The sequence below is a fragment of the Nyctereutes procyonoides genome, unplaced genomic scaffold (assembly GCF_905146905.1).
Source record: "Nyctereutes procyonoides isolate TBG_1078 unplaced genomic scaffold, NYPRO_anot_genome, whole genome shotgun sequence".
NCBI classification, from domain to species: domain Eukaryota; kingdom Metazoa; phylum Chordata; class Mammalia; order Carnivora; family Canidae; genus Nyctereutes; species Nyctereutes procyonoides.
In genome coordinates this window covers 25725429-25748327 of record NW_026575120.1, presented here as the reverse complement: position 1 = coordinate 25748327, position 22899 = coordinate 25725429, and the positions used below count along the sequence as shown (strand labels likewise).

General features: G+C 46.3%; 1 protein-coding gene across 6 annotated transcripts in view; it reads right to left on the bottom strand.

The window, feature by feature from the left end:
- PRKAG2 (protein kinase AMP-activated non-catalytic subunit gamma 2) overlaps positions 1-22899 on the bottom strand; it is a 264343-nt gene that overhangs the window by 76689 nt on the left and 164755 nt on the right. For all 6 annotated transcript variants that reach the window (XM_055334706.1, XM_055334705.1, XM_055334704.1 and 3 more), the window contains one exon: positions 18266-18483. In XM_055334706.1, the coding sequence (XP_055190681.1) occupies positions 18266-18483 (218 nt within the window). The remainder of the gene's footprint in view (positions 1-18265; positions 18484-22899) is intronic.

Sequence of the window (22899 nt, the reverse complement as noted above, 5' to 3'; positions counted from 1 at the left end):
GTTTTCGGAACCCATCTTCCACGAGCAAGTACTCTTCTTGAGAGGGCAAGTATCTGGGATTTCTCTATGTTAACTTTCAAACAAATTGGCACCCTCGTCTTCAGAGATAACCAGTGCCTTCGAAGCAGAGTCCCCATGCTCCCATTCCATTTGAAAGTGAGTTTTTCAAGAAGAGCAATAATTAAAAATAGAAGCAGTCATCAAAAGAAGCTTTTAAATATAGCAATGAAGTCTTTATGGAAGCAAAAGAAAGCCAATAAAGGAATGTTGACGGGATCACAAAAGCAGCACAGTGTGGCTATAAATATCGCTCCAAAGCTTCTTGAGGTTACATGCTTGTTTATCGAAGGCCTTAGCCGGCACCTTTTTATTGCCTAGGCTTTAAAACCTGTGGCTTAGTCCCAGTATTCTATTCAGTTTAGAATTCTCCTAAAAAGAATGCAACTTGAAAATTTGCCTTGTTTTCCTATAGTGGCCCTAAATAATGTTAGAGGGTTTTTGTTTTTTTTTTAACAACCAATTACAAGATTTATTTTTAAAAAGCTTCATGATCCCCAGCAACATAGGGCCTTCCCTCACCTCCCCCTCCTGGAACCAACACCAGCAACTTGTCACTGTCCCCGTGCCTGCTGGCTGGAAGGCTCTTGGGAAATGAGGCGACACAGGCCTGGAAGCAGCCAGAACAGTGCTGCACCCATAGTACCGAAGCTGAGGAAACTCAAAGGCATGAAGCATTTTAGATTTTCAAAGTAGAACAGTTAGCCAGCATCAAAGGAAAAGGAGTCCACTTGAGACAACTGTAGCATGAAGGGGCAGGTTGCTGGGACTTGCCTTATTTCTCCCAAATTCTGTCCTCCATCTGATGTCTGAGAGAGTGCTGGAGGCAGGAAATACAGACGGACAGGGGAGGAGGAGGAGGAGAAGCATCTGAGGAGCCCCAGATATGATACTGCTGTTGGGAATTCACTCATGAAAATGAAATATCCCCACATTTCACTTGGGGAGAGTTGCCCAATTTATCAGTATTACTCCAAAAATATGAGAACCGGTAATTATACTTTCCTGTTTCTCCTTCTGTGTTGTTTCAATGGGCATTCTTCAGAAAAGAACAGCAACAGTCTTATACTGGTAAAGGGGCCAAAGTAAGAAAAGTGAGAGCGCCCGTCTCCAGGCAGTCTTGCACCACCGTTTGGGAGGCACCAGGCCCACAAGCAGGCCACCAGCCATTGCTCTCCCCAGTTTCTCCTTTAAAAGGACTCATTTGGCCCTAGCCAATCTCTCCTATGAGTCATGAGCCGTCTACAGTGACCACTCCCCATGGCTGCACCCAAACATGCACTGCCTTGAACAGAGTATGTGCAAAGTAGCTTGATGGAGCAGAAACCCACAGCCATCACAGCAAGGCAGCTCCTCTTGGACTAGAAGTTACTCCCTGACTGGCAGGTCAGTACAGGCAGAGAGGGTGGGCTCTGGAGCAAAGCGTCGAGGCCTAATCCTGGCTCTCTCCCTCGAACACGGTACGGATCTCTAGCACATTTGCCAGGCCCAGAGCCAAATGAAAACAAGGGGCCCCTTGCTCAAAAATGAAGAATTTCACGATAACAGCAGATAGAGCTCTAAAGCAGGAGGTGGCCCTTGTAAGCACAGGGCGACTGCACAGGCCACACGCCCATGGAGCTGGCTGCGAGAGATATGTGAGTTAGCTGCACACCAGCATTTAGCCAGAGCTCAAGAAATTATCACACCCCCACAGAGCCTCGACTTCAAGTCACACCATCTCGAACATACTATCCAAATGTGGTGAAAATCCAGCCACCTAGTTCTCTGTGATTATGGTAACAGACAAACCCAATTTTATAAATCCGATTAAGAGCAATCTGGCCAAGGGTGATACCCCTTTTTAAACCCTGGGATTTTTACCAGTGAATAAACTATGCTGACTAAAAACCCAGTCTCATCTGAAAGCCTGGGTAGCACCATATTGTGCTTCATTTTTGTGGATCAGTTAAAAAAAAAAAAAAGATAAGCACATCCTTATTTATCATGGCCACGGAGAAATCCACGTGTTGTCTGATGAGTCAAGAGAAACTGGAAATAACTAAAAGTTTAAAACAGATGACAATACCAGATATGCCTCACGACTGTGCGGAAAAAAACACAGCTTAGTTCATATGCAAGTAGCTAAGTCCAGCAATACACTTGGCCAAGCATAGATCTTTGGAAGCTAGGATCCATGACTAAGGATCAAGAAAAGGGATGCCATGTCTTGGAGAGAATGTGTGAATCAAGCCAGCATCTGCTTTCTCTTTCATTGTGGTTTCCAGCCTTAGGAAGGGGAGGTAACTTGGGGCAAGTGGCTGGCTCAGTGGGTAAAGTGTGTGACTCTTGATCTCAAGGTCATGATTTCAAGCCCCATTTGGGCATGGAGGCTACTTTAAAAAAATAAATAAATAAATAAATAAAATAAATAAAAAGAAAAAAGACTTAAAAAAAAAAAAAGGAAGGGGAGGTGACCTGGTTATATCGGGTGAGTGCCTTGATGCAAGTAACATCACGGATTCCAGAAGCCAAGTATGGGCAAAAGTCTCCAAAGGGTATTATTCCTCAGGTGTTACTTCTTTCAGTTAAGATTTCTAAGACTAATGTCAGAGTTAAAACAGGTGCCCAAAGCATAGCGAAAATGAAGAAAGCAAATTGTGCGGTTGGGAATAAGGTGTATTTGACCTCAAAGCTCATGTCTTCCCACCTGTGGTGGTGCCAGCTGAGTCCTGGCTCTGCCATATGCTGGCTAGGTGTCCAGCCCTTCCCTCTCCGAGGCTCAGGCCAAGGTGTGCTGGGTGCCCGGTTCAGTTCTCAGCTCAGGCTGGGTCTGCTCTTTATTTATTTATTTTAAGATTTTATTTATTTATTCATGAGAGACAGAGGCAGAGACACAGGCAGAGGGGAAGCAGGCTCCCTGCAGGGAACCAGATGCAGAACTCCATCCCAGGACCCTGGGATCACAACCTGAGCCAAAGGCAGACGCTCAACCATGGAGCCACCCAGGTGCCCCTGGGTCTGCTCTTGATGTGGGGAGTGCTGTGTAGTAATGGGTAAAGAACACAGATCTCAAAGGTAGGTCTCCATGTGTACTGTGTCTCTACTTGTCATTAGTAGCAAAGTCTCAAGCAGATTACTTAATTTTTCTACATCCTGATTCTTAACCTGCACCATGGAGATAATACTACCTCCTTTGCGGAGCTGGGAGAGACCTGCCTGGAATAGCGTGTGCCTGGCTAACAGGCATCAACAAGTGGGTTTTGACTGCGTCCCTAATTTCATAATCTGTAAACCAGGCAGGAGAGAGGAACCATATCATGCTGTGAGCCCAGGAAGTCAAAGAACTTGCATTTGCTGTAAGAAACCCACATGCCGAGAGGCACCTGGGATCCAATCCTGCATCGGGCTCCCCACAGGGAGTCTGCTTCTCCCTCTGCCTGTGTCTCTGCCTCTCTCTCTGTGTCTTTCATGAATAAATAAATAAAATCTTAAAAAAAAGAAAAAGAAACCAATGTGCTGAATGTCTATTATTTTAAAGAAGGAATCATAAGCTATATTATATTCAAAGAATGGTGGATAAATTTGTTCCACAGATCCCAGAGTACCTCTTGTCCTATGCACTCTCCAAATCCACCAAAGATCATTTTAAGATTGAAACTGACACTTTCATATATTATTTGCCACCAAATGAGCCTTATCTAATTGAATACTGGGCAGAGAACACATGCAGAAACACTATGAAGTAGGATTATTCCAAACACACGAATGGGGAACATGTTCTAAGATGATCTTAACTAACCTGCAACTAGTATCACGAAGCATCTAGAACAGTGTGTTATAATCATTCCATGAAGGTTATTTCTAGTGTAGATGACTATGGAGTTGGTTTAGAGTATCTCAACTGCTGTCCCTTTGTGGTAAGGACCAAACTGGAAATAAGGCACAGGATCTCCTAATTCCTGGTGAATGGTCTTCTGAGTCAATTCAGAATTTAATTCAGACTGCAGAAGAGAATTGAGGTATTATCGACGGTTGCAGAATTTCTGGTGCCATATTGATCTGCAAGAAGATCCCGCTCTAAGTGTTGGGGGGATCTGGTGATGCAACAATCAACCACAATCCAAACTCACCTGTTGCGTTTGCTGTTGGAATGGAAATAAAATCTGACTTTATTCTATGCACTTCACTATTCAAAGAAATACATTTGCAAATATAACTTGATCTCACATTCAGTCTTGGTGGCTTACTTAAAAAGCAGTCTCTTTATATTTTTGTTTTGAATAGACCTTTTATTACTTGTGTTTGTTTTAACTAGGCAACGTATTCCATGCTCTACTTCAGTTTCTGCCTCCACCTATTTCTCAGAAAAACAACAACAACAATTTGACTTTGTTGAGGGGAGTATGAACACCCCCTTCCATTTAAGTCAGGTCAATGAGCTAAATGCTGGCGACGCTCTAAGTCCTTGGAGCTACTGCCTCTAAAAGCTCTTTATACTTGCTTTTACCATCTTATAAAAAGGCAGTGGATAAGTTTTTATGTTGACTTTAGGGCCTTTCCTCTCACACCACACAGATATCTTAACGTTAGGGGCCCCTGCCAGTCACTATAGACGCATGCAAACCTAATGCATAAGTTCAATGCCGCCTACAGTTTATGCCCAGTGGGAAATAGATGTTTAATTGACCAACTGTAAGATTGAATAAGTGGGCAGGCAGAACGATAACACAGCCCCATCTATGGATACATGTCCCAAGAGCAGGAAGGATCATAGACTCTTTCTTGAGCCACTAACACCAGGTCTCTATTTTGAAGAGAAATTCTTTCATTATTTCAGCATGCAGTGCTATATACAACCTCTTGGGAGGCACAGTAGGAAAAATGAAATAAAATGAAAAATCCTGGGTGAAAAAGTATGTTTTTGATGTGTTCAAACATTGCTAATGGGAAATTATTTCTGCAATTCATTCTTACATTCTGGAAAAGAATAAACTATTTTGATATTACATCCCAATTCTAGCATCTTCAAATATGGGTGGTGAGCACATAAATTTGTGTTTGGGGATCCCCTCCCCTCCCAAACCAATTCTCAAATGCTAGACCTGATAAAAGTGAAAGTCCAGAAATAAGTCCAGGAACAAGGACAGATCTTAAAAATGGGAAAACATGTTCCTTTCATTCATCTGCTCACCCGACTCCTCCAAAGGGCAGCTGAGTCCTCATCTGGCAGGCAAACAGCTCCAGAACCTCTGTGGCCTCCGGGTCCTGAAATGTTGTATACTCGGTTTCTTAAAAGAATCTGACCGCTAGTGAGTAAGTCTCATGAAATTGTACTATCTTTTATCCAAATATCATGACAATCTCTGTCCAATGGCTTCTGGTATGTCAAACATGCTCTCCTTCAGGCTATCTGTAATGTCTCGTTTACTGGATTAGACCCAAGGGTCAGCTTCATAATTTGAATAGTGTAAAGTAATATTTGATATTGTGTGACCACCAAATTTTATGAAGAGGACACCTTTAAAAATGACATCCTCCTGACGACCCAGCTATGTACATTGAAGACAGAGTCTGGTTATAACATGAGTGGAAAGCTCGGTTGCTGCGCAGTCTTGCCACTGCCTTATGTTTGTCACATGTCCACGGCCGTGGTTGCAAACGAGGGTACGACAAAGTCCAAACAACATACAATATGGAACAATTTAAATGTCTTGGCATGGCAGGACTGCCCAAAGTTTTTATTCTCTTTGTGCTTTTCGTTTTTATAATCAGAGGAGTGTTACGATTTTAAAAATTTCTAATTTTGAAAATGACAAAAAATTTACATTCTTAACCATTTTTAAGCACATGGGTCAGTTGTGTTAAGTACACACACATGATTGTGCTGCCACCAATCCCCAGGACTCCCTCATCCCAGAGGAACGCTATTTTTAAAAGAGATAATCAAATACTTCTCCAGATGGACCTCATTTTTCAAATTAAACGCAAAGATGGCCAATGGAACGGTCTAATCAGACTAAACCAAGATAATCGAATAGCCTTACCAATTTGCGAATGAACATAACGATAAGCAATGGGCTTTTAATCTGCTTTTGATACAGTGTGGGAAGAGGTCGTTGGCCGAGATGTAGGGATCATGCTGAATTTTCTCTGTGTAGCTCCTTAGAGAGTTGTTACTGAAATGCCTCATGATGAGCAGATTTCCTTCTTACTCAGGACTCAACACGATGGTGCTCTGGGGTTCTGTGCTAAGCCTCGGAAATAGCGGGGAAGATGGTGTTCAACACACAGCCTCCAGGAGCAAGTCAAGCACCGCTAGGGAATTCAGGTAGTCACTCATTAACAGGTTATGCACTGGAGCTTCAGAGAGAGGCCGGAGGAGGCTTGTTCTAAACTTTTCCACCATTTCAGCAGCTAATTTCTATGGAGTCATTCAGCAACACTATTAATACTGGTATTAAGGTCTGTGTCACTGCTGTACCAACGACACTTCACCTGGCCAAAGTTCATGCTTTTCCAAGTGCTGTCAGAGGACAATCCTGGTTCTGAGCTGAAGGAATTCCCATCTAAATGCAAATCAACACCAGCCCGTCTAGAATTTCTAGAATGTATGAGCAGATACAGTCATTTTTCCATCATCAAACGTTCGGCCCCCAAAATGCATTTTCATACAACTGTATTGGCAAGAAGTGTCCCTCATTAGAATGAAATCATGCTTGCTTTCTTCACTGCACCAGTAGCTCCGTAGGTAAGGGTGTTCAGTCTTGATTTCTTTGATTTAATGCATGATACATAAATGGGACAAAAAGAATCATTTTTCAAACCTCTGCTTTTCCCCTCCAGACTTACATATCAGGCTCCTGGGGGCCTCTATTTGATGTCCCAAAAGAATCAAAGAAAGTGTGGCCCAAAGGGAGCTTAACTTTCATTCTGAGATCTACTTCCCTTCCTAATTCAAGGACACTGCCATCCATCCTTTCATGCCAGAAACAGAAGAATCACCTCGAGCCCTCCTCCTACACACTGCATACCTGGGTCTCACCCAGGCTGGCCGATTTTATCTGCTACATGCCTTCATAATTAACCCCTACCTTTTAGTCTACACTCCTCTGGCCTTAATTCAGCCCTTTGTTGTGTCTCCTGAACAACTGTTGTCCTTTCTTTATTGGTCTGCTTGCTTAGTCTTCTAGAGGCTTCCTCTAGTCTCTTGCCTGCCACTGGAGTAATCCTTCTATTAAAATGCGGGGCTGTGGGGTGCCTGGGTGGCTCAGTTGATTTTGGCTCAGGTCATGATTTCAAGGTCATGATCTCAAGGTCATGAGATGTAGTCCTGTGTCAGACTCTGCAATCAGTGTGGAGTTGCTTGAGAGATTCTCTCTCTCCCTCCCCCTCTACTCCTCCCCAGCTTATGCTCTCTCTCTCTCAAATAAATAAATGAAATCTTTGGGGGAAAAAAAAAACTCACAGCCAACCAACTCATTCCTCTAACCCACTGCCAAGGCAGGCAACAAAGACTTTTTGCATTTGCATCCTTTCCTCCCTCAAGGAGATGAAGGGTCGATGAATAAGGGTCCTTCCATCTTAAATTTATATTACCCTAAATCTCCTCAATTCAGTCCAGTAGCAGACTGTAGGACATTATAATGCTCTGAGGATAAGGAGAAGGCAGGTCCCTCAGTCCTAACTTTTTAGGATTACCTGCCAGTTTGCCAACTTGATGGCCGGTCTGATTGCTGGGACTCTGGCGGGCAGGCCCTATGACTAACTTCCCTTCTGCTCTCCCACAGTAACTGGCTTTACTGCTGGGGCAGGGCTCTACTGCTGGCCTCTTGCCTTTCTGGGGACGAGTCTCACCTTGGCACTTTGCATGGGATGGCCTATTAATTAATGAGATGCAGTAACGGAAGGCTCTGGAAGATCAGTCAGGAGCTGGCAAGTTGTTTTTTTTTTTCCTGAAAAAAGACTAGATAATAAATATTTTGTATTTTGCGGCCATCTGGTCTCTGTTGCAACTACTCACCTCTGCTGTTGTAGCATGAAAACAGCTATAGACGACGCATAGATGAATGGGCGTGGATATTGTATTAATAAAACTTTAAGTACAGAAAGAGATGATGGGCCAGGTTTGGCCCCAGGGCCAGCTCTTGAATTAGGCATATGTGAGCTAAGATGCTAAGTCCGTGTGTGATGGGTGGGCTGAGAAGCCTGGACTTCTCTAGAGGCCGTATGAAATCATACCACGAACATGGGCTTTGGAGATCAGCTTCCTTGGTTTAAGACTTGACTTCTGTGTTGGCTAGCAATGCTGCTTTGGGAAGCTTACTCAGATGCTCTCCATTGATCCTCTTGTAAAGCCTGTATCTTTGGAGGATAGAGGGGTGGGTAGAGAAGGTGGGAGGCTTGGGAACCTGTACATCCCCTTCCATCAGCACATTCACATGCTCAGGCCATGCCCATCTTTGAGAGAAATGCCCTATGCCTACCCAGCTCCCTCACGGCTCCTCTTTACTCCAAATTTCATGACAAAGCTGCCTCCATCTACCCTTTGTCACCATGCTCTTGCCTAGAGGTCCCTGGAAGGCTAGCTTCTGCCCTGAGCTTAGAGAGAGCCAGGATCAAGATGGTTTCTTCAACAAGAGATATAGTTAGTCAAGGCCTGTTGCATAGTTAGGTGACATCCTTGACAATAGCAGCCCAGGGAAGGAAAGCTAATTGCAACATTTTCCACCTCCAAGAAGAGGTGCTATCTGTAGATCACTCTGAAAACTTCCAGGGAGCATCCCAATGCCATGTGACGCCAATATTTGAACCATTGCCTTATCCAGGGTTGCTTCTTTTGGGTGGAAAAGTTCAAGATGAGTCCTAAAGTAGCTGCGGTCATGATGGTAGATTTCACCAACAGAGGGGTTGGCTCTATCAACCAAGACATCAAAATAACTCACTGTGGGAAATTTACATTTGTATCCCTGTGATCATGATGCCGAGGGCATATCTCCCATCTGTTAGGCTGTGGCTCCTGGGTGAGGAGGTGGAGGCACTCCTCAGCTGCTCTAGCCTCGGGTTCTGGCTCCATGGGACCTGCTCTTGCTGAGACTCTTGAGGCAGAAATGATCTCCACTGTCCTCAAACACTCAGTACCTAATATGCTGCCAGGCACATGACAGGATCTTATGAAACAACAGTTGAACGAGTCATTTCCCTCATGGGCCCCTGGGGAGGTGACAGAGGTAGGCCATTTGACGAATTAAAGAAAAATTGAGGATAAAAAGATGCAACATCCTTTCCTGGAGCTCAGCTACCCTGGGGAACAGAATAAATAAGAATCCGAAAGACCCAGGCCAGTGCTCAGAAAAACAGGCTAAGCTCTCAGCCAAGTACATCTCTCTTATTTGGGCTCTGCCTTCTTCTGCTCATTAAGTCATGATTCTACCAGGGCAGGGACACAGGAAGGATGCCAATTATAATACCTTCTTTTGACAGCTAGGAGAGTAGATATTCTCCACTTGCCTCTTCAACACACTGGCAACACTTGTGTAAGCAACAACTCTCACGATAGCCAATCTTGTTATGAATCGGTTCTCTCTGGTGCTCCTACTCCTTGACCCAATGTGAAATTTTCCCAAACTATTTTTAAAATATCTAATCTGTTGTGAGTAACAGACTATGGAACTGTTAGTTTGCCATTTCTGAGCAGATAATTTTAACACCAAGACCTTATTAGCCTGTAAATTGATATTTAAAATGGTAGAAAGGAATATAAAAACAAAATAGTGCCTATTAAAATCTTATCTATTCCTTAATGTCAAGTGATTTGACATATTTTTAGATTTTGGGGGGCACCTGGGTGGCTCAGCGGTTGAGCATCTGCCTTTGGCTCAGGGTGTGATCCTGGGGTCCTGGGATTGAGTCCCACATCAGACTCCCTGCAGGGAGCCTGCTTCTCCCTCTGCCTGTGTCTCTGCCTCTCTCTGTATCTCTCATGAATAAAGAAACAAAATATTAAAAAAAAGTATTTTTTAAAAAAAGTATTTTTAGGTTTTTAAAGTGCTTTCCTATCTTAAAAAATAAAAAAGGTAATTATTCCAAATAACGATCTTGAAAGACTGGTTGGTGATTTCCTTCCAAATATTCATAACTGGGAATACCGGGGATCTCAGAGATTGATTCAGTGGTAAGTTGGTCAGTGTTTAAAAGAACCCCAACCTTGTGAGTTTATTATCTATTGAATTCAATTAATTATATATTATCTCCCCCACATACATGATAAAACAAGTATATGTAACCAATCACCCAAAACTCAGTGGCTTAAGAGAATAATAGTAACTATCTGTGATAGACTGAATTGTGTCCCCCACCTCTAGACTTATAGGCTGAAGCCCTTGGACCCCAGTGTGACAGAACTGTGAGCCAAATAAGCAGCTGCCATCATAAGTTTTGGGGAGGTTTGTTATGTGGCAATAGAAGAATGGGTACAGCACCCAAGTCCAGATCCTGGACTTCTAGCCTCCAGAACTGTGAGAACTTTCTTCCTTTTTTTCTTCCATGCAGGGAGCCTGACATGGGACTCAATCCCAGGACTCCAGGATCATGCCCTGGGCCGAAGGCAGGAGCTTAACCACTAAGCAACCCAGGCGTACCTCTTCCTTTTTCTTTTTGAGGACTTTTAATTTATTTATAAGAGAGAAAGAAAGAATGCGAGCAAATGTCAGCGAGGAGAGCAGCAGAGGGAGAGGGAGAAGCAGACTCCCCACTGAGCAGGGAGCCCCACATGGCTGAAAGCAGATCCTTAACCAACTGAACCACCCAGGCGCCTTGAGAAATGAATTTCTGTTAAGCACCCTAGTTTGTGGCATTTTGTTATAGTAGCTGTAGCAGAATAAGACATTATTTCTTATGGTTTCTGTGAGTCAGCGATTCACAAGCAGTTCAGATGGGTAGTCCTGGATCTCTGGTATCAGCTGGGGCTGCAATCTCACCTGAAGACTTGAGTGGGGCTGGAGGTTTCATGTCCATCGTGGCTCACGCCCGCTACTGGGGAGTTGGTGGTGGATGTTGGCTGGGGTCTTAGTTCCTCTCCCCTTGGGCCTAATAAGACCTTTTTTCATTCATCCCCAACCAACCATGCTGAACCCTTTTCTTCATATTAAATACATGTTAAATATATCATATTTAGTTTAGTTTAAATGTTAAATTTAGTTAATATATTACATATTAAATATATAAGAAGAAATATTTAGTTACATGTTAAATATATCATAGTTTAGTTACATGTTAAATACATCATAAGAAGAAATGTGATACTCTTTACTTTCACCTGTCAGAATTTTGGGATTGTAAATCGAAAAAATAAAATAGAGAATAAGTCCATGTTTAAAGGCTGTGATGTACTACTCAGATCCCCTTTCAGAAGTGAAGGGTTTGCCCCTCAGCTACTGAGAATCTGGCAAGCAATGGCCCTCAACTTCTGGCCAGCACTGCCCTTGGCTGAGGAGAGTTACCTTGCCCATGGTTAACCCTGTTCCAGGAGAGCTGCCATCTAATGACTGGTTGATGCAAGGATAGAAAGGCCTGGCTCCTCTGCCCCAACTTGGGACAAGTCTGGGGAACTACCCCAGCTTTCATGCTCCCTGAGGGTCTGTTGAGGACCTTGTAGAGACAGCACGGCATCACGGCTTCTCCCACAGACCTTTCTCCCTCCTTCTTTCCTCCCTCAGGCATCAATCCCCAGAGTGCTTCCTCATGAACATCCTGCACATTAATTTCTGTCTAGAATCTGCTTCTCAGGAAACACAAGCTGTAGCAGCCACTTTTTCAAGGAATTACTCTCAGAAGAGTTAACCATCTAAATTAGACTCCTTATATAGAGATAAATGAACCTCTAGACTCCAGTATGCTGTGTTCAGCTGCAGACGCAGCTGTTGAAATCAAATGATAAGACGTGAGGTAGATCTCAAAATTGGCCCACACCCTTCACCTCTTCCTGTCTCCATGCTCTCTGCAATGTGACTTTGTCACTTCTGCTTCATTCTGTTGGCCAAAGCAAGCAAAAAAACCCAGCCTAGCTTCAAGGGGAGGGGAAACAGATTCTATCTTGGGTAGGAGTTAGTGTACCGGTTCTAAGCCAAGGCCTCTATAAGACTTGCATATACTCCCATGCCTCTTGGAATCATGCCACTGTCATAAGAACAAGTCTGGGATAGCCTGCCAGGGGAGGACAGACCACATGGAATGGAGGTGAGACATTCCAGCTGAGGCTGCTCTGGGCCAAGTAACCTGGTGAGTGACCACAGACGTGTGAGTACGCACAGCCAAGACCAGAAGAATGCCCAACCCAAATTGATGACCCACAGCATTGTGAGCTGAATAAACAGCTGCTGTCTTAAGTTTTGGGGAGTTTGTTATGTGGCAATAGAAGAACAGGCATGGTACCCAATCCTGTTGAATACAGGAATCAACCAGGAAGAGAAGAAGAGACCCTGAGCCACGACAGATGCCTTGGGTTCCATCACTGGCTCAGGGGCTGCTGCGAATGGCTCAAACCTGCAATCTTCTTACAGGATCATCCTTGGGGGATGGATGCCATCCCAGCATTTCCCTCCACCTGGGCATCCCATAGCTAACGGCTGCTTGGTGTGAGAGTCAAAAGCCCAGCCTCCTTGCCTTCAGACAGGGAAAATTCTGGTGCAGTTTGCACTCCAGAGCTCCCCTGTCATCGGCTGAGGCTACATCTCATCCCAAACCACAAAGTCGCCTTCCTTCTTCTCTCCTCTTGTACCTACAGGTTTATTCTGAACACTCTGTAATAAAGCAACAAACTTGCACCCCAAACCCATCTCAGACTGTTTCTGGGGACTCTGACCCAAGACATAGGTCAAGAGTGAAATCCCTAGAAGGGAAAGGGGAGGATCACGGGAATGGCTGTTATGGAAAGGGAACCAGAAAGGTACCAATCACTTGAATACCTTCACATCAAGTTTTTCAATGCATGGAACATGATTCTTCCACTGTTTGAGACAAAAATCTCCTGCCACCCAAGGAATTGCACCCATTTCCTTGATGAGCAGAACGTAAGGCTCACTTTCTCTCTTCGGTCTTTTACTGATTACTTCTTATTAATCCTGTCCCGGTTAGAGTTTCAACTTAGGGCAGCCCGGGTGGCTCAGCGGTTTAGCGCCGCCTTCAGCAGTTCGTGATCCTTGGAGACCTGGGTTGGAGTCCCGCATCGGGCTCCCGGTAGGGAGCCTGTTTCTCCCTCTGCCTGTGTCTCTGCCTCTCTGTGTGTCTCTCATGAATAAATAAATAAAATCTTTAAAAAAAAAAAGAGTTTCAACTTATTCCCATTTATAGGAATTCCCATCACTTCCATTCCAACAGTGGCTGCCCCATCTCCTCCCCTCCACGTCAGGATTCTTGAGTTGTCTACACTAGAGATCTCTGCTTCTTTACCTCTTCACCATTCAGCCCACATTCCGTGGCTTCTGTACTTGACCACTGTATTCCTGCCAATGTCACCAGTGCCAACCTCAGGCCTTACATTCCAGGCCATTCTATTGTATTTGACATCACTGGTAACTCCCTCCAAAGGCGTGAAATACAATGAAGCACATTCCTTTTGCCTCTGTGGTACTGTGTTTGCCTGTGTTGTCTACCTAATCTCAAGGCAATCCACAATCCTTTTCTTTTGTTTGTGCCTTAAATGTCCATGTTTTTCTGGCTCTCTTCTCACCTACCAGATATTTTTCTGGATTATTTCATCTATGATCATGGCATAAATTACCATTTATTCTGATGATTTTCAGTCTTAATTTCTAACTCCAGATGCACATACCCAATTGCCCTTTGGATACCTCCTCTTGAAATGTTCCATGGGCACCTTATTATACCACCACCACCCGAACACACATACGCACATACACATGCCCCATGTGTGCTCACACACATGCACACATACATAGCCTGCTCCTCTTCCTCCCTTGTTCCCTATCCAAGCGAGTGCAACTACCATTCATCTAGTTTCCTGAGGCAAGACTTCTGAAATCACCCTTGATTCTTCTCTTTCCCCTCAACCATTCAATCAGAGCATTCCAATTCCTTTAATTCAACCTCTTGAATAGGTCTTTACTTCTTAACACTGGTCTACTTTGTTCTACCATTAGCTGCCACCAGGCTGAGATAATTTCATGCTGTGTCATGTCTGAATTCCTGTCCTACTCAAATCCAATCTAGTTTCCACATGTACCCAGACAGAGCACCCTAAAATGCAAAGCTGATTATTGCTCTCAGCTGAAGAAAAGTCCACTTCCTTCCTCTGGGATTGGCTCTTCCACTCACTCAGACTGGACTGGGTGTTTTCTCCCATGATAACAACACAGGTTCTAGCAAACTCTGTTGTAATTATTTACCCGCCTGCATCCCCCAGATAGATGAATCTCCCTTCTTTGTTCAACCAGTTATTAGCTATTTCTTGAAGCCCTCCAATATATAATGTGCTGTTAATCAAGTCGTGAAAAGGACAAACATGTCCCTTCCTCACACATTTGTCACCTGCTCACCCTTTCCAAACACAGTTTCTGGCACATAGCAGTTGCTTAGTAAGTATTTGCTGAGTAAATAAATGATAAAATGAGTACTTTCTACCACAGACTAACTAATTACCCTATCCTCATTCCAATTTTAGAATAAAATTCATGAACACACATTTTATAAAAGTGATCTTCAGAGTCAATGTTTATAGAAAGTCTCTTTTTGTTCCAAAGGGCAGAAACAAATTATATCTGAATATTTTCAGGCTGACAGAAGTCTTTAAGCAATCACATCTCTCCAATGAAGATTATGCTGGGAGCCAAATTCATGAAATCAGCCTAGCTCTTAAGGAACTGAATACCTAACTTAAAGAGGATCAACATAGCCTGATGACAAAGAAGCACATTTTGTATGAATTTGAAATGAACACCAGCCCTGTTACTAAGCAGGACCCAGCCCAGTCATGGCTGCAGGGCCCCATGACAAGGGCCCCTGGATGCCTCTGGTGATAAACCTTACCCAGGGGATCAGGCCTGTCTAATGTCAGCGAGCCAGTGTCTTCTGATTGTGAACGTATCATTTCAGAACATAAGTGGGGAGCCTCTGGTGATCACCCTGACTTTCTGAAGCTCACACTATATAAACACTGTAGTCTTGCCTGAATCACCTTTTAAAAAAATTAGAGTGAAATATATGTAATATAAACTTTACCATTTTAAACATTTTGAAGTGTATGATTCAACGGTATCCAGTACATTCACCCTGTTGTGCAAGCATCACCCATCATCTTCAGAACTTTTTCATCTTTTCAAACTGAAACTCTTCCCCATTGAATGACAATGCCCCATTCCTCCCCATCCAGCCCCTGGCGCCCACCCTTCTATTTTCTTTGGCTGTGAATCTGACTACTCTGGGGGCCTTGGACATGTTGAATCACACAGCATTTGTGCTTGTACAACTGGCTTATCACTCAGCATAATGTCCCCAAGGATCATCCATGCTGTAGCAGGTGTCAGGACTTCCTTCCTTTTTAAGGCTGTGAAAGATCCCATTGTATGGAATACCCACACCTTGATTCTCCACTCAGGACATCTGGATGGTTGCTGAAATGCTGGCCGTAGGCGTGGAATTGCAGGCCCTGACGAGGACATGTGGCGTGTCCATCGCTGAGTATGGGATACTGCTGAGGACACTTCCATGCTGGCCCCAGAACCACCTCAGACATCCTGGAAGGACTCAGGCTTGTTGGCCTCAGCCATGGGCTTCTTAGTGGTGTGAAGCTTACACAGCTCAGAACACCACTTCCCAGTCAATGGCACATGAAAAAATTGACATTGGACTGAGAGTGCTCTCTGGATTCTCTTCTATTTAAATTCCGTAAGGCAAGCACAAAACTTCTACAATCACAGACAACCCTTATGGCTGTCACCATCACTTCCAGTGACCTAAACCGCAAATAGCTGCTCTCTCTTCAAATCGGTGTCTCTTCCTGAATGGGGTTATTCTATCCAGTATCACTAATCAATGAGAAAAAGCCAGTATTTTGAGACGTTTATGTCTCCTTTACGCTCAGAAGCCTCTCTGCTGGCCCTCCCCGCTGCTCATGGTCCCCACGGGCTCCTTCTGCCCCCAATCTCCTAGCCCACAGGCCTCTGGTAGGTTTGGCACAAGGCTGGAGGGAGGGAGAGGCAGAGATGCCAGGATTTCTAGCCCTCAGCCTCAGAGGGGGCATCTCTGGCCAGTGGCTGCTTCTCCTCTGTGGCTCCTACTCCTGCCAGGCAGACCCACAGGGTTCTACTCCCATTGGGTGGGCTCCTGTCACACCACTGCCTCTCATTGCTCCTTTAGCCCTAGAGGTGTAGTGGCTTCCTGATTTTGACAATCTGGGTTGCCTCACCATTCCCTTTTTGGATTCTTTTTGTTCCATTATCTCTATAACCAAGTCTCCCCTTGTTGGATGCACTGGGAGCCTTTCTAGATCTTTTCTCATTCCCATCCAAGAACACGGATGACCCTCCTCTGAGGCCCAGAGCTCTCCAGGGTCAAGCTGCTCCTCATCTGGACTCATCCTCTGCTTCCTTGCCCTCCTGTTTCCAGACCACTTTCTAGTCTGACGCTGGGTTCCTGACCCTCAGAGGTGCCCACGGCCCTCCTCCTTCTCCATGCTGCATGTCACCTCATTCCCACCCAAGTCATGGCTAGTTTTCTTCTCTGGAAGGCTCTCCCTTCACCTCTTCCTTCATTCAAACCCTACCACTTATGCAAGGCTCAGCTCCCCGGGCACTACAGCAGCGGGGCCATCACGGCCCTCACCAGACCAGTGTTTCCCTTCCCTACTCCTCTAGTGTGGACCACCTGCTCACTCTCCACTCCCCACCCAGCCTTCTTTCTGCTTTTACTTAATTGTTTCATCTGAATGTTATTCTGTTCCCAGTAAGACTGGAATCCCCAGAAGGTAGAAACAAGAGCTTGCATCTGACCTCTTGGCATCTAAAACAACACTCTGCAAAACATACATCTCACAAAGTAATCACCAAGGGAGCACGGAGAACGGTGATGGCATGTTCTCTGCATGACGAACACATCTTTCCCTCCAAAGATAATGACTCTTATGGCTGGATACTGTCTTCCAAAAAGCTATGGTGAAATCTCAGCCTCTGATGGTTGTGAACGTGACCCTGTTTGGAAGTGAGGTCTTTGCGGGTGTGATCAAGTGAAGACAAAGTCCTATTGGAGCAGGGTGGGTCCTAATCTGATATGAGTGGTGTCATTATGAGAAGAGGAAAATCTGGCCACACACCCAGAGACACAGGGTCCACAGCCACGTGAGGACGGAGACTGGTGTGATGCTACCACAAGCCAAGGTACACCCAGGGCTCCCAGAAGCTGGAAGAGCCAAGGAAGGGTCCTCCTCCCCAGAGACTCTGCAGGGAGCACGGTCCTGCCCAAACCAGGACTTCAGATCTCCAGCCTCTGGAGCTATGAGGCAACAGCTTCTGGTTCTTGTAAGCACCCCACCCCCTGCTCACTTCATGCCACTTTGGTCCAGCGGCCCCAGGGAACGACTACAGCAACTGAATCCAATAGTTCCATCCACATAGATGGACTTCAGGGACATGGTTCTTCTATCCCTGCTCGCACGTTCCTCAGAGGAGCCAGGCATGGACGGAGAGCATGTCCACGCTCTGGGCCCACCGTGCTGATGCTGAGCGCACAGGTCCTGCGGCTCGGCCAGCTTCCTTCATAAGTGCCCGTGGACCCTCCCCCTATGCAGGGGCGGAGATGCCTGGCTCCCTGCACCACTCTGCTCTGAAGCCTCACCTCCTTGGGCGCGCTTCCTAATGCACATGGTGACAAAACGTGAAATCTTAAAAGTCTAAAATAAAACTTTAATTTAAAAACTCTTTTTGCTTTACCTCTTTTTCCTCTAGTATCCCAATCAAGATAAATTCAAATAAAGCTTTTAACGACTGACTTTTTAAAGAGGCTGAGGCAACCAACACTTCCTGGCCAGGTTCCAACATTCCCAGTCTCTGTTTAGTTTCCCTTTGCCTCCTGGGCCCTCCACATCTCTTTCTCAGCCTGTGATTCATGATAAAATGTACCAAATGTGTCAGGGGTGCACGACCTTGGCTTTGGCCTCAGACTCTGCCCTCCCTCCTGACGCCTGGAGGCCCGGCCCGCAGGAGAAGGCCAGACTTACGGTTCTGGGGGAAGCATAGTGTGTGGGCGATGCCGATGGAGGCCTGGCTGCGCTCTGGAAGGAGGACGGGCAATACCTCTGGCCTGTGTCCGGAGGGGAAGAGGAGGCATAGATGCGATTTTCCAGTCGCTCAGGCTCATGCTTGTAGGATTCGAGAGGAAAGGTGTGCTGCTTGGCCACCTGGGTGGGTGTCGATGGAGAGGATGAGAGACCCGAAGCTGAGGAGGAAATCAGAAAGTGCTGTTAGAAGTCTGGCTGAGGTAGAGGAGGGCAAAGAGTGCTCCTTCCATTGCTTAGTACCGAACATCTCAAATGGCAAGAATCTGAATTATTAAATTTTAAATGTTGGGGACAAGTTTATCTATCTATCTATCTATCTATCTATCTATCTATCTATCTATCTATCTATCTATCTATGCATTGCATCCCCCAAATAGCTACATTGAAGTCTTAACCCCTGGCACCCATGAAGATTTGGAAATAGGGTCTTTGCAGACATCATCATGTTAAATGAGGTCACATTGGAGTAGGCTTGACTCTTAACCCAACGTGACTAGCGTCCTTAGAGGAGGAGAGGACATAGAGACAGACATGCACCCAGAGCAGAAGCCAGGTCACAGGAGCCAGAGACTGAAGTGATGCATCTACAGGTCAAGGAGTGCCAGGTGCAGCTGGTGACCATCAAAAGCTAGTGGTAAGGAAGGATGCTTTCCCGGGTCTCAGACAGAGGACAGCCTACCTGACACCCTGGTTTCAGACCTCCAGCCTCTTAACTGTGAGGGAATAAACTTCCACTGTTTTATGCGACCCAGTGTGAGGTACTTTGTTATGGCAGCTCTAGCAAACTCATATAGTCAAGTTGATGGATATTGATTTGTTTTCCAAGAGAAGCAGAAACCGGATTTGGGTCTGGTGTCTCACATTTATAGCTAATTAAGTAAAATTTTTATTTTCAATTTGCTATTTAAATTTTTTAAACCATGCAAGTCAAAGCAAAATTGTCAGTACCAAGTAGCACTACTTGCTACTCGCTACTTCTGACCTAGAAAAAGACACGTCAGCCTACAGAGCTGTAAGCCTGGATCTCCTCTGCTTGCTACTCTGTCCCAGACTCCTTTCCTCACAGTTCTCAGTCCCTGTACACATGTGTGTCCCCTTCTCTGCTTCCATCTTCACTCTCTAGGAAGGGAATGCTCCCCAGGAGACTCCTCTGGGGAGTCAATTCAACGAACCCCTTTCTCCTGACTCTATGGCCCTGAGAGTCCTCCCCTGGACTTATGAGCACATTTCATCCACACAACATATTACCAGGTAACAACACGATATTTAACACTGAAACCAAATGTGAAAGTACGTTAAGTCTCCTGTCCCCAACAAAATCCACCATCTGTCTTTGCGGCAGGGGTTCTGGTTGGCCTCTTGGGTCCCCACAGCAGCCCTTGCTGCCCTGGTGAGAGGGGCAGGTGCCTGGAAGATACTCGCCACCCAATAGGCAAGGTGAGAGAAGGGAGCATGGGAGGGTGTAAGGCTCAAGCTCTGTTGGCATCTTTTCTCCTTCCCCGAGGCCAGAGAGAGAGATTGGGGGTGGGTACATATTTCCCTGGCGGTAATTTTGGAAGGGACCAATCAAGAAAGGAGGTTTATCTTCTAGGAAACCCCTTGTCCCATGAAGCCATCCCAAGAGGGAAGCCCTGCTCCAGGCCCCAGGCTGACCTCTGGGAGGCAGGTCTAGGCAAAAGCAGGAGACAGAAGGCTCTATCACCCGTGGTTTTCTAGGTCTCAAAACTTAAGATACCAAAGACCTCCAACAGAAAAGTCCCTGACTCTTTTAGAAACAGAAGTTTTCCCCTAAAGGTCCTGAGAAGCAAAGCCTGTTTTGAGGTGGGGCTTGGGGAAGGGGGAGGAAGGAGAGGGAGGATCAAGAGCAGGAGCTCTGGTGCTTTCCAGCTGTTTGGGGAAAGGTGGGGAGGGGAAGGGTGGTCCAGCAGGCAAGGTGACAGAGGAGCCGCCTGGCCCAAGTCTGGGTCCTTCAGTGTCATGGCTTCAGTGCTCCCCAGTGATGCCCACAGAGAGGTGAGGAATGAGGATGCCTGCCAAGGATCTGTGGGGGTGTGCCTGGGCCCTTCAGAGGACTCTGCTGGGAGAAGAGGGAAACTCTTGTGCTACTCTGTTTGTGGAGCCTGGCACCCCGTGGAGGTCAGGCCCCCCAGGGGTGGTGACACGTCCTTCCGTGGTTCTTCCAGCAGGAGTTCTCAGCTGGCCCACTAGCCTGGTTCCTCATAGAGTGGCCCAGGACAGGCTAGTTCTCACGTCACAGTGAAACAGGGAGTTTTATGTTCTGTGCTCCCAATGCTCACCCCAACCACTGGTGGCCCATTTCACCTCAAGTTTAGCATTAGCACAAGTATAGCCATCTTAGGACCCTGGGAATAAGAGCTGAACTTTACAGGAAAACCTGAAGATTGTCCTAGGCAGGGAATCCCATATCGGAAAGATAATAAAGCTCAGAATTGCCCTCAGCAGAGAATCCCATATCAGATCTTAAGAAACTCACCCACCCTTTCCCCCATATTGGAATGAAAAAAAAAAAAATCCCTCCACCCCTTCTGAAAATCCCCTAGACCAGCCCATAAAAAACCCAGCTGTAACCCATTTCGGGGTCCAAGTCCCTGCTCTGCTGTATGGAGTATACTTGGACCCAATCTCGAGCTTGTAAATAAACCCTCATGTGTTTGCATCAGTGTTGGCTCCTTGGTGGTTTCTCGGATTCGCAATCTTGGGCACGACACTGGATGCAGAGGCCACCTGGGTGCTGTCCAAGGGTGGGTGCTGGAGACCCAGCATGTGGGTGAAACAGAGTGGGATCGGTGGGCAGGGGGCACATTTGGACTCAAAGCTTGTACCACTGAGCAGCTTCTAACAGCCCCTTGGGAAAAGCCCATGGGGGTCTTGTTCTCCATGTGAAGGAGGAGCCTCCAGTGATGTCTAGTACCCCATGGTGCTGAGGCATCCATGTCTGTCCAAACACAGGGCACAACCCAAACCACCCCTCCATCTCACCTGTGACTACCCCCAGACTCAGCTCAGACTCTGGCCCAAATAATACCCACAGAGTTTTCAGAATCTTGGACAGGGGATGTACCTCTGTGGGGGCATTCTGGCCACGCGGATCGAAACTACAAGGAGCATACGTTCCTTGACCCAACAATCTGCTTCTGGGATATCCTTCCACAGACAGCGATGTGTAGTTGCTAAAGGGCCAGTGCGTGGGGTCATTCATCACAGTGGTGATCCTAACAAACACGGACACTCATGGACAGGATGGAGCTAGCGTGACGGTGATGGCGTGGCCACACAGACAGCCCTGGCTCCCTGACGGGCACAACAAGCTTCCTCTTCCTTCTCACCTCTGAGACCCAGAGGGAAGTGAAAAGGCAGCCCCCAGAGCCATGTGTACGGGATGATAGCATTCATAGTCTCAGAAACGGGCTTAAGAATGTCGATATGTAGCCCAGAGCATCTCAGGAAGGAGGCGGAGGAACGACCTGGAGACAGGAACCGCCAGGGACAACTGTCATTGTATGCGCCCTTTCCTGTTCCGCAGCTTTTATATCACGCGGATGCTGATCAATTCAGAAAATTACCTTCTTCAGCCGCTGTTCTGCTTTTGAGCCAGGAGGCCGGCTAATACCATCTATGAGGGCCTCCCGCCTCTTGGCCTGACCCTGGCCACCCTACCCCGGCTCTGAGGAGCCCTGTCTCTCCACCTGGATGGAGGCACTTGGAGGGCAGGGCCTGGTCTGTCTCTCTGTCTGTCTGTTTGTCTCTCTCTCCCCACGACAGGCTGCCGCATTCACAACATTCCGGGATTTGCCGTTCTGTGAGGGACATTCACAGCTGCTGGAGCTCCTTGCAAGCTCTTTGGGTATAGAATGTTCATTCCTAAGTGAATAATTGAAGAGAACAGGACCAAGCGCCCCGAGAGAACTCTTGAAGCACACGCTCTGCTTCTCCTATGGCTCATCCTCTATGGCCCATTCCCATGCGAGTCCTGGGATGGTCCTGACTGAGGGGAGAAGGATGATGCAGGACACACACAGCCCTGGACACGACCTTGCTGGACTGTCTGGGGCGAGGAGAAGATGAGCAGGCTTCCCGTGTGCTGGGGGGAACAACTGGCTTCTAGGGGAACAGCATGATTCCCCACATGTCCAGGAAAGCTGCTTTCAGTGAACTCTTTCCAAGCTCCAAAGATGCTTCCATTTTCCCACCTGGCCCTCCTGCCTCCTCTCTGCCCTCTTCCCAGAGTGGAGGGGGGTCTTGCTGGGGAAAACAGGATGATGCTCTGGACTCAACTGAGGGGGGTGGGGCATGATGTGAGGATTGGCAATACGTGTAGTTTAAGGTAAAGGGAAAGAACCTTCCAAGGACCAAAAATATGCCCCTCTTTTCACCAATACCTGAACCATCTTTAAGGGGGGTAGAGCCTTGCAACAGCACCATCTTTTTTGCATATTGCCTCACTGTTTACAAAGTGCTCCTACACACTCTCACCCCATTTGTCCCCTGAAGCCACGCCCTGGGGGGCAGCTTTAGCTTCCCACATTATAGAGGGTAAAACCAGTGACCAGAGA